The sequence below is a fragment of the Scomber scombrus genome, chromosome 21 (genome assembly GCF_963691925.1).
Source record: "Scomber scombrus chromosome 21, fScoSco1.1, whole genome shotgun sequence".
NCBI classification, from domain to species: Eukaryota; Metazoa; Chordata; class Actinopteri; order Scombriformes; family Scombridae; genus Scomber; species Scomber scombrus.
In genome coordinates this window covers 23,917,645-23,932,644 of record NC_084990.1, presented here as the reverse complement: position 1 = coordinate 23,932,644, position 15,000 = coordinate 23,917,645, and the positions used below count along the sequence as shown (strand labels likewise).

Sequence of the window (15,000 nt, the reverse complement as noted above, 5' to 3'; positions counted from 1 at the left end):
TTCAGGTCGTCCTGTTTTGGCTGCTTATTTTCACAGCTGGAAGTTTCCCATTCGAGTCAGTTATCTTTAAAAATAGGTAACTTTATTCAGGCCTTAAACCAAATCACCTCCTCTTTTTTTCACTCAATAGTTTCTCAATATTACTGAAAGATTTAAAGACAAACTAACTCAGAAGGCATATTTATGTTATAATTCTGCTTATATATCACAACCTGTGTCTGTTCTGTTCATGTTCTGCAGTTTTTCACTAACAGCCATTCAATGTATTTACATTCTGTCATTAACTCTACAATGGTCAGAAAACGTGTCCTTATTTATCTGGAAATTGTGGACCAGAATACCAGATGATAAAATAAGGTGAAGAGTGTAACAATATACATGAGCAGTGCCCATAACTGAGTAAGACTTAAAGAGTCAATTAAATGTAAGACAAACAAGTGAGTTAGATGGAGAGCATATGTGAATGTTAAAATGACCTCAAATTAAAGGGCTATTAGATTTAGTAACCATTAAACACAAAAAGTCAGAGAATTCACTAATACAAACCTTGTTGAATTCACTGATCACAACTGAACTGTACTGAACCAATTCACACTCATTACCCTGCACCACTCACCACAATCTTTCAGGAATATATAACCACCACTGATGAGCAGTTCGGATTTAAAAATAAACATGGCACTGACATGTGTATTCATGCTATGAAAGAGGCTGTCAGTAGATATAGAAAACAAAACTAACCATGTTTATGTGCTTCCTAGATGCCTCTAAGGCCTTTGATCGCATTTGTCATGGGAAATTGTTTGCAAAATTATAAGAGAGAGGGGTTCCTCCTTATTTATTGCGGGTTTTACATTTCTGGTACTCACATCAAACCATGCAGGTAAGATGGGGTAACATTACATCTTAACCCTTTCCAGTGACAAATGGGGTTAGATAGGGTGGGATTCTGTCACCTATGTTGTTTAGTTTGTATATGGATGAGCACTCTAAAAGGCTTAGAGGGTGTAGGACAGGCTGTATGGTGGGAGAAAAGTTGATTAATCACCTACTGTACGCTGATGATTTGGTCATCATGTCTCCATATTCTGGTGGTCTGCAGCAACTTCTTAGAATTTGCTCAGACTACAGAAAGCAGTTTGATATCAAATTTAACTCTAAAAAGAGTGTAGTTATGATCATAAAGACTAAGACAGACATGAAAAGAACATTCCCCTCTTTCCTCTTGGCAGAGAATCCACTGACTGTTGTGAACAAGGTGAAATATCTTGGTCACATCATCAGGGATGACATGAGTGATGATGATGATATACAGTGATAATACTGTAAATTGTATGCACAGGCAAATATGCTGGCACGAAAATGTTATATGTGTTCAGATAATGTTAAAATTGCTTTGTTTAAAGCCTATTGTACTCCACTGTATACTGCCCACTTGTGGTGCATTTACAGTAAGGCTAAATTTAACAACCTTCGGGCGGCATATAATGATGAACTGTGAATCCTGTTGAAGCTCCCTAGATGGACGAGTGCCAGTCAGTTGTTTGTACACAGCAATGTTCCCTCCTTGGACGCTCTTCTTAGGAATTTTATGTTTACTCTTATGGTGTGACTGAAGCAGTCTACAAATGAAATTATTATGGTTTTAGTCATGCCTAAAAAGAGCAGTACCTGCTATTTCTCTAGTTTTTGGAGGCACTGTAGAGGGTGTTTGTATGTTTATAAGATATGTTTTTTGTTTCTTTGTGTGGTGTTTCTTGTTGTATGTGTGTTTTTATGGACCGAACTGGTCTGAAATAAAGATTGAATTGAATTTACAACATACAAGAACTGAAGTGGGAAAATATATGATTGGACGTTTAGATATATATACATTTCATTAACTTCTGTAATCAGGTTAAATATATTTAAAATATTTTGATTTATGATTGTGACAAAAAGATGATGAGTTGACTTTATAACCTTCTAATGTTTAGTGTTGATTTGGTTTGATTGTGAGTTGGACTTAATAACATTACATTGATGAAGATGTTTTGGTAATTTGTTTTATTTTCATGGGAAGCAATATTATTTTGTAGAAAGGTAAAAAAAGGCTAGCTGTACTCAGGTTTGACACAAGACTTTACACCCAGCAGCTGCTCACACACACACTCCACATCTGACTTTTATTGATGCTGGAAATATTTATTCGATTTATATGTGAGGTTACAGATTAGATCAGAGAGAAAGAAAGAAAAAGATCAACAGATATTCTGTTTGTTCGTTCTGGAGAATTACTGCACAGGACGAATCTTCATGCTGAAGGTCTTCAGGGAGTAGTCATTACCCTTCCACGTAGACCACTCCACTCCTACAGCATGGATAGTGTCATCAGCCCCCCAGCGATAAATGCCGTTGGGGTTTGTAGAGTGACAGCTGTTGTACCAGAACGCCCCCAGGTATGATTTGGCACAGTTACCACTGCTGTAGGTGTCCTGGTCTTTGTCGAAGGTGGAGAACTTCTCTCCGCTGTGACCACTCAGGGCGTCTCCTACCGAAACACAAGAAAACAACAAGTGTATGATCACAACACTGCTGCTAATGACACCATATTATATAATGTTATATAACTATTAACACTACAACTGTCACTACTAATACAGTACTACTGCTATGGCCACCACTTGTACAAATACTATGAAAATCTTCGTGAATCCGTCTTTAGCTGAAGGAATCACACAAATAATCCAATATAAGGACAGAAATCCTCAGTATCTCCATGTGGAAACCAAATATAAGAAAAACACAAGTACTAACTGCTAACAGCAACTGACCTGCTCCTCCATCAGTGAATCCAGACACATGCAGTCTGTATCCGTGAGACTCTGGGTCGATGGAGAACGAGGAGTAACGAGCAAACGCTTTGTTCCCACTGAAGTCCTCCATGTCGACCAGCAGCTCAAACTTTTTCCTCAGAGTCAGATGGAAGAGACTCTCCAGGCCTGAAAACACACAAACACGAAGTCACGTCTGAGTTTGTTTGTTTTAATGGACAGAGAGTTTCATGAAGTCACATGACTGTTCTCACCCAGCCAGTACTCTCCAGCAGCGCTACCAAAGCCCTTCTTGTAGTGATCCCAGGGCCTGTAGAAGTTCACCGAGCCATCCATCCTCCTCTGGAACACCTGGGGGTTATTATGACGGTCAAACAGGAAGTGTTCATACTGAAAACCACTCAGCTGTGACTTGATGACTTCTGTTCAAAAACTCACCGTCCATCCTCCTCCTGCTGAGTCCATGTCACAGTACACCTACACACAAACACACTCATTAGTAAATATGATCCTTTACTAAAACTATATTCAATCAATCAGCAGCTGCCACGTCTTGAGTCTGAAGCACCTTAAAGTGTCACTGACAGCTGATAGCTGCTCCAACTGACTCCTATTCAAGAAGTCTCAACTTCTCTCTAGAAATACTGAGTCAGTCCTTGTTTTCAATTAGATTTCACAGGTGTACCTAATAAAGAGGCCAGTGAGTGTAGAATTTAGTCTATTGGTCTACAAATGACAATTATGTCTGGGAACACAGATCAGCACCATTGTCCTCCATTCCTCAGAGTCAACAATATCCAACCTCTGACAACAGTTACCTCTACTCCATTCAGAGAAACAGGCAAACGCATCTCTGACCATAGCAACACTATCAGGGGCCTCCCGATTTACCCCAAAGGAGCAGACATCTGCACCAACTGTCTAAAGGGGAGACAGTGTCTCATTGTCAAGACGTGGTGTGGCCTTACAATGACCTCAAGGCCTTGTTTGACCCAGTGTATGCCAATTATGATACATGAGTTATGGAAAATTCCCTAACAAAGTGTACCTGGACAGCAGACGTGGCTCCGATGGGATAGATGGTGTACACTCCACTGAGTTGGCTGTTGTCATTGTTATGGATGTCACTGCAGTCCAGCGGGAGGACGAGAGGTAAGCAGCAGGTCAACACTGGAGCCAGGAGGAGGAGGAAGACTGAAACCAGCTGCAACAGAAACACAGCAGCACACACAGAATAAAATAAAAGTAAAATCGCTGAGAAGATTTAACTGTAGTGTATTTTGGGATTTTGTGGGTTTGTAAACAGAATCAAAGAATGAAACTTTAAGTGAAATATTGAGAGAATCTGACTGAAACTACTTATCAATATTAATTCAGTCAGGTGTATAAAGTCACAAACTTACCTTCATCGTCAGAGTTCTGCTGAGGGGATCTGATGAAAATCTTGATGTCAGTCAATCTGGATGCTCTGATGTGTCTGAACTGTATTAATATCACAAATATTAATAAATGACTGAAAAACTGCTGCTTCACACTGATAAAACTATTTTCTGAACAAGTGGAAACATGATGTCTTTGAGTGTGTGTGTTCCTGTTAACATGACTTTGTTCGGCCCCGAACCTGACATCCACCTACATTGTGGGGACTCTGCTCCATTACTGGGATTGAATGTTTACTTGGGGTGTTATGTTTTGGCTCAGGTCATTAGGTCTTTAGATCAAAACTAGCTGAAAGTACTCCACCAGTTCAGCTACCTGAGCAGCAACATCTCCTCTGACACCAACAGATTAGCCACCAAAAGTCAGTGTGTACCACACCATCCTGCTGTATGATGCTGAGTTGTGGGTCCCGTACTTCTGCCACCGGCACCTTGTTGAACACGCTGCCTCCATCCTCAACATCCACAGAAGTGGTTACGTCACTAATGTAGAGGTGTTGCTAACAGCAGGGCTCACTGCCATGAAGGCTGTGTGGACCCATTAGCACCCCCTACAGGCCTGATGTTCAACCTTAGCTACTGTAGGTTGTGGCCACCTATCTCAAACAGGGTTAGTCAGTCATAAGTCAGCATCCTTACTCATCTTGGTTCACGAAGAAACACAGAGAAGAGTTGGACTTTCGTCAAAGTCACAATGAGACATTTATGATGACCCATTACATGAGTTATTCTACAGCTGCACCTAATCAGTGATTAACAGTTTGATTGATGACCTATGAAGCCAACTGCCTTCAGATCAGGTGATTACAAACAAATATACAAATATGAGCTTTTAAACTGTAAATGTGACCCACCAGCACAGAAAGACAATAAGATAGATTAACAGAAATCTGGTCACATATAGTATCACTTGGATAAATCACCTTCCCCATTGGCTATCATAACTCACCTCTGAGAGTCAGTCACCAACAGAGATGAGCGGTCACCTACTCTAATATCACTGTGAACTCTGACTTTAAGGACATTTATGATTTACCAAACAACTGTTCAAAGGGCAAACCACAATAAGGAGCAAGATATGCTGCAAAATATGTCATGCCCAAGGACATACAGATACTCACAGACATTTACCAGAAAACAGACACACACGCAGTCTCTTATGTAAGAGTCTGTGGTTCCTGGTTTTTGGTATTTCTTTCCATCATGCCAGTTGAAAGCTTGCATTTTCGTAGTCTGAAGATGTGAATTAGAACAACAGAATACCTCAAAATAAACTTTTCAAATCCAAACTGGTCAACTCACTAAAAATTACAAGATCCAGACTCCAGCTTCTCATCTCTGGACATCAAACTCCATCCTCTGTGAGAAGCAGCCCCAGTGAACAAGCAAGTTAACTGCAAAACCTTCATCAACCTGCTTAAACTGGTGCTGTACCTTTTATTTGGCAACACTCATCTCATCTGTTCATCAGGTCTCTACAGTGACACACTCAATAACTCTGCATCATGCATTTGAATCATTCACTAGACATAACCTAGAGTACCAGTATTAGTTATGAATGTTTAACTGAATTGGACTTGTTGGTGTTTCTTTATGCACTCATTATTATACCTACTCTAATATGAGTAATGTTTCTGGATGAAAAATGTCATGTTGGAGTTTACACAATAGTAATTCATTCAATTTCCTTCTTCCCCTGTTTTCGTTCATTCACAAATCAGTCAACAAATCAACATAACACATCACTATAACTATCATCTCTATTGTTATCAGATCATTTAAACACACATAGACAAAAACACGATGAAAACTGTTGGTTACGTTACCTTTAGATGCTGAAAATAATCTGAATCAAGCCAAAGAGTGAGGGTGAAATTAATCAGCAGTTTCAACCAGGAAACCAACCAGGAGAAGAATGAACAAGTTACTCACAGCCGGAGGTTTATAAGGTCTGCTGAGTCACAAACAATCTCAATTGTATGCAATCATCTTTAACCTGGAACAAAAGTCAAAGATTAATAGGCAGTATAAATGTTTATCAGTTGGATCATAAAGTATGATGTGTTGGAGCTTTTATTCCAACAAGGAAATAAAAAGTGCTGTTGTAGGCTAAAGATCGATCCCATCCCTACATCTGGTAGGTTGCACCCAGTGTGTTTTTAATAAGTATTATAATGATTATAGTCCACAACTGTGTGAAAATGCATTGATTTTAGTCAAATAATATCAAACCCTCTAACCCAAACTTCTATGGACCTTTGACCTTGTTATTGTATTTGACTGCTGCAGTTTTAATTATTTTATAAACTGGATACCATCATAAAACAACAACAATCTTATCATGTCAGCAAAATGGTGCAGAACAAGAAACACTGCAGCCAGTATTGTATTGAATACCTCAGCTATGGATACATATCCTTCTGTATTTTTCCAGTTGCCTGAAACTTTCTTTTGTAGGCTGCTCTTGTTTTCCATTAGAACATTTTAATAGGATGTTTCTTGTTTGACACAGCACCAAATTACAGCTCTCTGATTGGCTGCTGTTTATGATGAATAATGAGAACTTATTAAAGTAGGACTGTTATTTTTCTGTCAGTTGAATTTATATTTTTTTTGTTACTTACATGGGAAACTGATGATATTCTAAATGTCCCGTTGAGTTAAAATGTTCTTTGGCATCCAATGACATGCTTTAGTAATGCCAACCTCTGTTCTGCAATATCTCCAAAATCCTTCAACCTTGACTACTTACTGATATGGTCAGGGTGGTACCCTGCTATTATTGAGTTTTTTAATTATATTTTTTAAATACGTTTTTTTATTTTAAACAAACAGAACACCATACAATGCTCCCACCCCAGACAGCTGTACAGCACACAAAATAGAGGAAAATAAATAACTAAGTATCTAAATAAATTAAATTAAATAAGACCCCAAGAGTGATGAAAACCAGTACTGTCCCCAAAAGTTACCAAAAACTGGTTTGGAACAAAAGTTGTTTAATTGTTAATTTAAAGTGATATTTGTCTTCAACTATAAATATTAACCTCCCCTGATTTTTTTCAAGCATGTCTGACCACTGGAAAGGGTGGTCCTCACCAGTGACCAAAAAACTGGTGGACCCCACAACTAACAAAAACAAGACTATGTGAGTGAGTGTGTGTGCGTGTGTGAGAGAGAGAAGGAGAGATAGAGAGAGAGAGAGAGAGAGAGAGAGAGAGAGTGTGTGTGTGTGAGAGAGAGAGAGAGAGACAGAGGGAGAGAGTGTGTGTGTGTGAGAGAGAGAGTATATGTGTGTGTGAGACAGAGAGAGAGAGAGAGAGAGAGTGAGACAGAGAGAGAGAGTATGTGTGTGTTTGTGTGTGTGTGTGTGTGTGTGAGTGTGTGAGAGAGAGAGAGAGAGTGTGTGTGTGTGTGTGAGAGAAAGAGAGAGTTTGTGTGTGTGAGTGTGTATGCGTGTGCGTGTGTGTGTGTGTGAGAGAGAGAGAGAGCGTGTGTGTGTGTGTGTGTGAGAAAGAGAGAGAGAGAGAGAGAGATAGAGAGAGAGAGAGAGAGAGAGAGAGAGAGAGATAGAGAGAGAGTCTGTGTGAATTATAATATTCAACTAGAAAAATCCAGGGACATTTTGAGTGCCACGGGGCTGCTGCCGGGATGAGTTCATGATTCATTTCCAGTGTTCAAAAGTCACCTGATCATATTCTGGTTTCCAGTATTAAGTAAATCTTACTAGTCAGTATCAAGTGTAATGTACTTTATTCTCAACTTAACATCCCTGAAAATGTTAATTATATTCAAGCATAAATAATATTTATTTAAACTAATTAAGTAAAGTCTACTTTATTTGTTCACAGACAGGAACATCACTGTTATGAAATTATTAAGTAAATCTTATCATTAACATCTTATTATACTTTTTTATTTTAAATTACTTAGTTGTATGAAATGATATTACTCATTATAATTATGTACATTGAGTTCATCTTCTATTGATGAATGTTGAATCTGTTTTTTACACCACAAATCATACAACTACAATACAAACCAACACAATACAATAAAACTATTTATTTTGTCCACAGTAAACATGAATTAATCACTCCATTCAAATGAATTAGCTTAGTTAACTGGCAAAACAGACAGACAGGAATTAGCCAATCACAACAAAGTAGCTCACTTTCTGCCCAGCAACAGGTTGCTAAGGGCAGCTAAGGCTCTACGGTTGCTATGGCGATGTGAGAATCTGCTTGGAAATTCTCAAAATGCCCCAGAATTTGGCTTCTGATAAGGTCCCGAACAATTGCAAACTGTGAGAAAACCGTAACTCCTGTCCAAAAACCGAAAACACTGGGAGAGACACAGAAGCCGGCAGATTCTGACAGTGTTTATTTTATTCAGATATTCCTTAAAATAAGTAAGCTCAGTACGAAGACAGAGTGAAATTCTTTTGAAAATAAAAGACGATTACATTAGGGTCAATGGGGAGTGAGACAGGTATTGCCGCCGTCTCGGCCCCCCCGTTTAAATTTTGTGCAGACCCCGCCTGTCAACTTCACATTTTATGAATCCCAACACCTTTTTCTACATTTTGACCAAAAATAATTTGTCTCCTTTTCACGGTTTGGCCGTGAGCTCGAGTTAAAAATAAAAATTAAGGTTATTATTTACTGGTTCTCACACTCAAACTAACTGACGCTTCCACTCTAACTTTGAAGAAAAAGTGATTTCCACTCCTCGTTTTACTGCTCATAGTTTGAAAAGTTTACATGTTATGTAAAAACAGCTTGGTGTTTTGGAGAGAGCACAAGATTTCCTCCGGTTTAAAGTTTCTATGTGCAGGTATGAGAGAGCACAGTGATTCCGAAAAAAGTTGAAATTTTTGTAGGTTTAAAAAAAAAATATTCCCATTCATTTCCAATGGGGAATTATGTCTGTTTTTTTGGGAAAACTTGGAATTTCAACACCAAAGTCACAGCACCTCTTTCCTGATCGAGCCGCACGTTTTGATGTATATATTGTCAGAGTTTTCTCAAAGCTGCCGGACGAGTTACGCGCTGAAATTTGGCAGAAGAATAAGAATAAGAAGTATGGAGAAGATTAAGAGGAGTGCCTCGGAGCTGCGCACCCATGGCACTAATTATATATATATAAATATATAATTTTGTTGAGTCATATACTTTGATACTCTGAGAACAGTTTTTAAATGGTTTTATATTTTTTTTGGCTGTTTCAGATAAACAGAGTTCACTTCAGGTCTTCCTGTTTTGGCTGCTTATTTTCACAGCTGGAAGTTTCCCATTCGAGTCAGTTATCTTTAAAAATAGGTAACTTTATTCAGGCCTTAAACCAAATCACCTCCTCTTTTTTCACTCAATAGTTTAGCAAGGCATATTTATGTTATAATTCTGCTTATAAATCACAACCTGTGTCTGGTTCTGTTCATGTTCTGCAGTTTTTCACTAACAGCCATTCAATGTATTTACATTCTGTCATTAACTCTACAATGGTCAGAATAATTGTCCTCATTAATCTGGACAATGTGGACCAGAATACCAGATGATAAAATAAGGTGAAGAGTGTAACAATGTACATGAGCAGTGCCCATAACTGAGTAAGACTTAAAGAGTCAATTAAATGTAAGAAATCCCAAACAAGTGAGTTAGATGGAGAGCATATGTGAATGTTAAAATGACCTCAAATTAAAGGGCTATTAGATTTAGTAACCATTAAACACAAAAAGTCAGAGAATTCTTGTTGAATTCACTGATCACAACTGAACTGAACCCATTCACACTCATTACCCTGCACCACTCACCACAATCTTTACAACACAAAAGAACTGAAGTGGGAAAATATATGATTGGACTTTTAAATATATATATACATTTCATTAACTTCTGTAATCAGGTCAAATTTGTTTTTAAATGTTTTAATTTATGATTGTGACAAAAAGATGATGAGTTGACTTTATAACCTTCAAATGTTTGGTGTGGATTTGGTTTGATTGTGAGTTGGACTCAATAACATTTCATTGATGAAGATGTTTTGGTAATTTCTTTTTCTTTTTCATGGGAAGCAATATTCTTTTGTAGAAAGGGAAATAGGCTAGCTGTATTCAGGTTTGACACAAGACTTTACACCCAGCAGCTGCTTACACACACACTCCACATCTGACTTTTATTCATGCTGGAAATATTTATTTGATTTATATGTGAGGTTACAGATTAGATCAGAGAGAAAGAAAGACATCAACAGATATTCTGTTTGTTCGTTCTGGAGAATTACTGCACAGGACGAATCTTCATGTTGATGGTCTTCAGGGAGTAGTTAATACCCTTCCAGACGGTCCACTCCACTCCTACAGCATAGATGGTGCCATCTGCCCCCCAGCGATAAACCCCGTTGGGGTTTGTACGGTGACATTCGTTGTACCAGAATGCTGCCAGGTATTTTCTGGCACAGTTACCACTGTAGGAGTCCTGGTCTTTGTCGAAGGTGGAGAACTTCTGCCCGTTGTGAAAGCTCAGGGAGTCTCCTACAGAAACACAACAAAACAAGTGTATGATCACAACACTGCTGCTAGTGACACCATATTATATAATGTTATATAACTATTATCACTACAACTGTCACTACTAATACAGTACTACTGCTATGGCCACCACTTGTACAAATACTTCCAGTACTACTAGTACTGCATCTGCTGCTGCTACTGTAACATAACAACATGCAGTATGTCATGTAGACAAGAACTGTAAAAGGTTGAAGGGATAAAAACACCTGAAACCTGCTGGGGTTCATTTACATGTTTCTTCATTAAATGTGTTAATAAAAACCAAAACTTCATGTAAATAATAAAATATGAGCAGATGTTGTTACTGAGTTGAAAATCGTTGTGAATCTGTATTTAGCTGAAGTAATCACACAAATAATCCAATATAAGGGCAGAAATCGTCAGTATGTCCATGTGGAAACCAAACATCAGAAAAACACTAAAGTACTAACTGCTAACAGTAACTGACCTGCTCCTCCATCAGTGAATCCAGACACATGCAGTCTGTATCCGTGGGACTCTGGGTCGATGGAGAACGAGGAGTAACGAGCAAACACTTTGTTCCCACTGAAGTCTTCCATGTCGACCAGCAGCTCAAACTTTTTCCTCAGAGTCAGATGGAAGAGACTCTCCAGGCCTGAAAACACACAAACATGAAGTCACGTCAGAGTTTGTTTGTTTTAATGAACAGAGAGTTTCATGAAGTCACATGACTGTTCTCACCCAGCCAGTACTCTCCAGCAGCGCTACCAAAGCCCTTCTTGTAGTGATCCCAGGGCCTGTAGAAGTTCACCGAGCCATCCATCCTCCTCTGGAACACCTGGGGGTTATTATGAACGTCAAACAGGAAGTGTTCATACTGAAAACCACTCAGCTGTGACTTGATGACTTCTGTTCAAAAACTTACCGTCCATCCTCCTCCATCTGAGTCCATGTCACAGTACACCTACACACAAACACACTCATTAGTAAATATGATCCTTTACTAAAACTATATTCAATCAATCAGCAGCTGCCCCGACTTGAGTCTGAAGCACCTTAAAGTGTCACTGACAGCTGCTTGCTGCTCCAACTGACTCCTATTCAAGAAGTCTCAACTTCTCTCTAGAAATACTGAGTCAGTCATTGTTTTCAATTAGATTTCACAGGTAGACCTAATAAAGAGGCCAGTGATGTAGAATTTAGTCTATTGGTCTACAAATGACAATAATGTCTGGGAACACAGCTCAGCACCATTGTCCTCCATTCCTCAGGGTCAACAATATCCAACCTCTGACAACAGTTACCTCTACTCCATTGAGAGATACAGGCAAATACATCTCTGACCATAGCAACACTATCAAGGTGTCTCCTGCTTTCCCCAAAAGTAGCAGACATGAGCACCTACTGTCTAAATGTCTCATTGTTAAGATTTGGTTCAGCCTTACCATGACCTCAGTGCATAGTTTGAGCCAGTGTTTGCCAATGTACGATACGTAATTTGTGGAAAATTCCCGAACAAATTGTACCTGGACAGCAGACGTGGCTCCGATGGGATAGATGGTGTACACTCCACTGAGTTGGCTGTTGTCATTGTTATGGATGTCACTGCAGTCCAGCGGAAGGACGAGAGGTAAGCAGCAGGTCAACACTGGAGCCAGGAGGAGGAGGAAGACTGAAACCAGCTGCAACAGAAACACAGCAGCACACACAAAATAAACTAAAACTAAACTCACTGAGAAGATTCACGTCCGATTTTGTTAAAACAAACTGACTGTATTTTGGGATTTTGTAGCTTTGTAAACAGGATTAAAGAATGAAACTTTAAAAGTGAAATATATAATGAAAATAAATACAAGGAAATTGTTAGAAACTCTTTTTATCACCACAGACTATTTCAGAGAATCTGACTTAAACTTCTGATCAATATTAATTCAGTCAGGTGTATAAATTCACAAACTTGCCTTCATCATCAGAGTTCTGCTCAGGGGATCTGATGAAAATCTTGATGTCAGTCAGTCTGGATGCTCTGATGTGTCTGAACTGTATTAATATCATAAATATTAATAAATGACTGATGACTGCTGCTGATGACTGCTGCTTCACACTGATAAAACTATTTTCTGTACAAGTGGAAACATGATGTCTTTGAGTGTGTGTGTGTGTGTGTGTGTGTGTGTGTGTGTGTGTGTGTGTGTGTGTGTTTGTGTGTGTGTGTGTGTTCCTGTTAACATGACTTTGTTGTGCCCCAAACCTGACATCCACCTACACTGTGGAGACTCTGTTCCATTACTGGGATCAAATATTTACTACTGACTGGCTCAGGTCATTAGGTTATTAGATCAGACCTGACTGAAAGTACTCCACCAGTTTAGCTACTTGGGCAGCAACATCTCCTCTGACACCAACAGATTAGCCACCAAAAGTCAGTGTGTACCACACCATCATGCTGAACATCCTGCTGTATGGTGCTGGGTTGTGGGTCCTGTACTATTGCCACCGGCACCTTGTTGAACACGCTGCCTCCATCCTCAACATCCACAGAAGTGGTTACTTCACTAATGTAGAGGTGTTGCAAACAGCAGGGCTCACTACCATGAAGGCTGTGTGGACCCATTAGCACCCCCTACAGGCCTGATGTTCAACCTTAGCTACTGTAGGTTGTGGCCACCTATCTCAAACAGGGTTAGTCAGTCATAAGTCAACTTCCTTCCTCATCTTGGTTCACGAAGAAACACAGAGAAGAGTTGGACTTTCGTCAAAGTCACAATGAGACATTTATGATGACCCATTACATGAGTTATTCTACAGCTGCACCTAATCAGTGATTAACAGTTTGATTGATGACCTATGAAGCCAACTGCCTTCAGATCAGGTGATTACAAACAAATATACAAATATGAGATTTTACACTGCGAATGTGACCCACCAGCACAGAAAGACAATAAGATAGATTAACAGAAATCTGGTCACATATAGTATCACTTAGATAAATGATAACTCACCTCTGAGAGTCAGTCACCAACAGAGATGAGCGGTCACCTACTCTAATATCACTGTGAACTCTGACTTTAAGGACATTTATGATTTACCAAACAACTGTTCAAAGGGCAAACCACAATAAGGAGCAAGATATGCTGCAAAATATGTCATGCCCAAGGACATACAGATACTCACAGACATTTACCAGAAAACAGACACACACGCAGTCTCTTATGTAAGAGTCTGTGGTTCCTGGTTTTTGGTATTTCTTTCCATCATGCCAGTTGAAAGCTTGCATTTTCGTAGTCTGAAGATGTGAATTAGAACAACAGAATACCTCAAAATAAACTTTTCAAATCCAAACTGGTCAACTCACTAAAAATTACAAGATCCAGACTCCAGCTTCTCATCTCTGGACATCAAACTCCATCCTCTGTGAGAAGCAGCCCCAGTGAACAAGCAAGTTAACTGCAAAACCTTCATCAACCTGCTTAAACTGGTGCTGTACCTTTTATTTGGCAACACTCATCTCATCTGTTCATCAGGTCTCTACAGTGACACACTCAATAACTCTGCATCATGCATTTGAATCATTCACTAGACATAACCTAGAGTACCAGTATTAGTTATGAATGTTTAACTGAAGTGGACTTGTTGGTATGCACTCATTATTATACCTACTCTAATATGAGTAATGTTTCTGGATGAAAAATGTCATGTTGGAGTTTACACAATAATAATTCATTCAATTTCCTTCTTCCCCTGTTTCCTTCATTCACCAATCCAGCCAACAAAGCAACATAACACATCACTATAACTATCATCTCTATTGTTATCAGATCATTTAAACACACATAGACAAAAACACGATGAAAACTGTTGGTTACGTTACCTTTAGATGCTGAAAATAATCTGAATCAAGCCGATGAGTGAGGGTGAAATTAATCAGCAGCTTCAACCAGGAAACCAACCAGGAGAGGAATGAACAAGTTACTCACAGCCGGAGGTTTATAAGGTCTGCTGAGTCACAAACAATCTCAATTGCATGTAATCATCTTTAACCTGGAACAAAAGTCAAATATTAATAGGCAGTATAAATGTTTATCAGTTGGATCATAAAGTATGATGTGTTTGAGCTTTTATTCCAACAAGGAAATAAAAAGTGCTGTTGTAGGCTAAAGATCAATCCCATCCCTACATCTGGTATGTTGCAGACAGTGTGTTTTTAATAAGTATT

The 15,000-nt window shown here is 39.0% G+C and overlaps 3 protein-coding genes across 3 annotated transcripts in view; 1 reads left to right on the top strand and 2 right to left on the bottom strand.

Annotated features, from left to right (window-relative positions):
• LOC134003423 (microfibril-associated glycoprotein 4-like) overlaps positions 1–10,578 on the top strand; it is a 274,046-nt gene extending 263,468 nt beyond the window's left edge. The window contains exon 7 of the mRNA XM_062442626.1: positions 10,485–10,578. The gene's annotated coding sequence lies outside the window, so the exon portion shown is untranslated. The remainder of the gene's footprint in view (positions 1–10,484) is intronic.
• The window catches only part of LOC134003160 (microfibril-associated glycoprotein 4-like), a gene marked incomplete at its 5' end in the record, with an annotated part of 20,464 nt that extends 7,950 nt beyond the window's left edge, over positions 1–12,514 (bottom strand). Inside the window, 6 exons of the mRNA XM_062442286.1 lie at positions 10,425–10,784; positions 11,272–11,439; positions 11,526–11,622; positions 11,710–11,748; positions 12,311–12,468; position 12,514. Coding sequence (XP_062298270.1) covers positions 10,531–10,784; positions 11,272–11,439; positions 11,526–11,622; positions 11,710–11,748; positions 12,311–12,468; position 12,514 — 717 coding nt within the window. The remainder of the gene's footprint in view (positions 1–10,424; positions 10,785–11,271; positions 11,440–11,525; positions 11,623–11,709; positions 11,749–12,310; positions 12,469–12,513) is intronic.
• On the bottom strand, positions 2,164–4,331 carry LOC134003418 (microfibril-associated glycoprotein 4-like). Its single transcript, XM_062442620.1, has 6 exons — positions 4,217–4,331; positions 3,862–4,017; positions 3,252–3,290; positions 3,068–3,164; positions 2,814–2,981; positions 2,164–2,530 (listed from the first exon to the last, which is right to left on the bottom strand). Exons 1-6 carry the CDS (start codon positions 4,220–4,222, stop codon positions 2,274–2,276), a joined length of 723 nt encoding a protein of 240 aa, XP_062298604.1. The 5' UTR covers positions 4,223–4,331; the 3' UTR covers positions 2,164–2,273.
• Positions 12,515–15,000: the final 2,486 nt, after the last annotated feature.

Bases quoted from the DNA above. Each gene is read 5' to 3' on its own strand.
- LOC134003418 (XM_062442620.1), bottom strand. The intron at 3,165-3,251 runs GTGAGTTTTTGA...AATAACCCCCAG, and splicing joins CAGCAGGAGGAGGATGGACG to GTGTTCCAGAGGAGGATGGA. The intron at 2,982-3,067 runs GTGAGAACAGTC...GTGTGTTTTCAG, and splicing joins TGCTGGAGAGTACTGGCTGG to GCCTGGAGAGTCTCTTCCAT.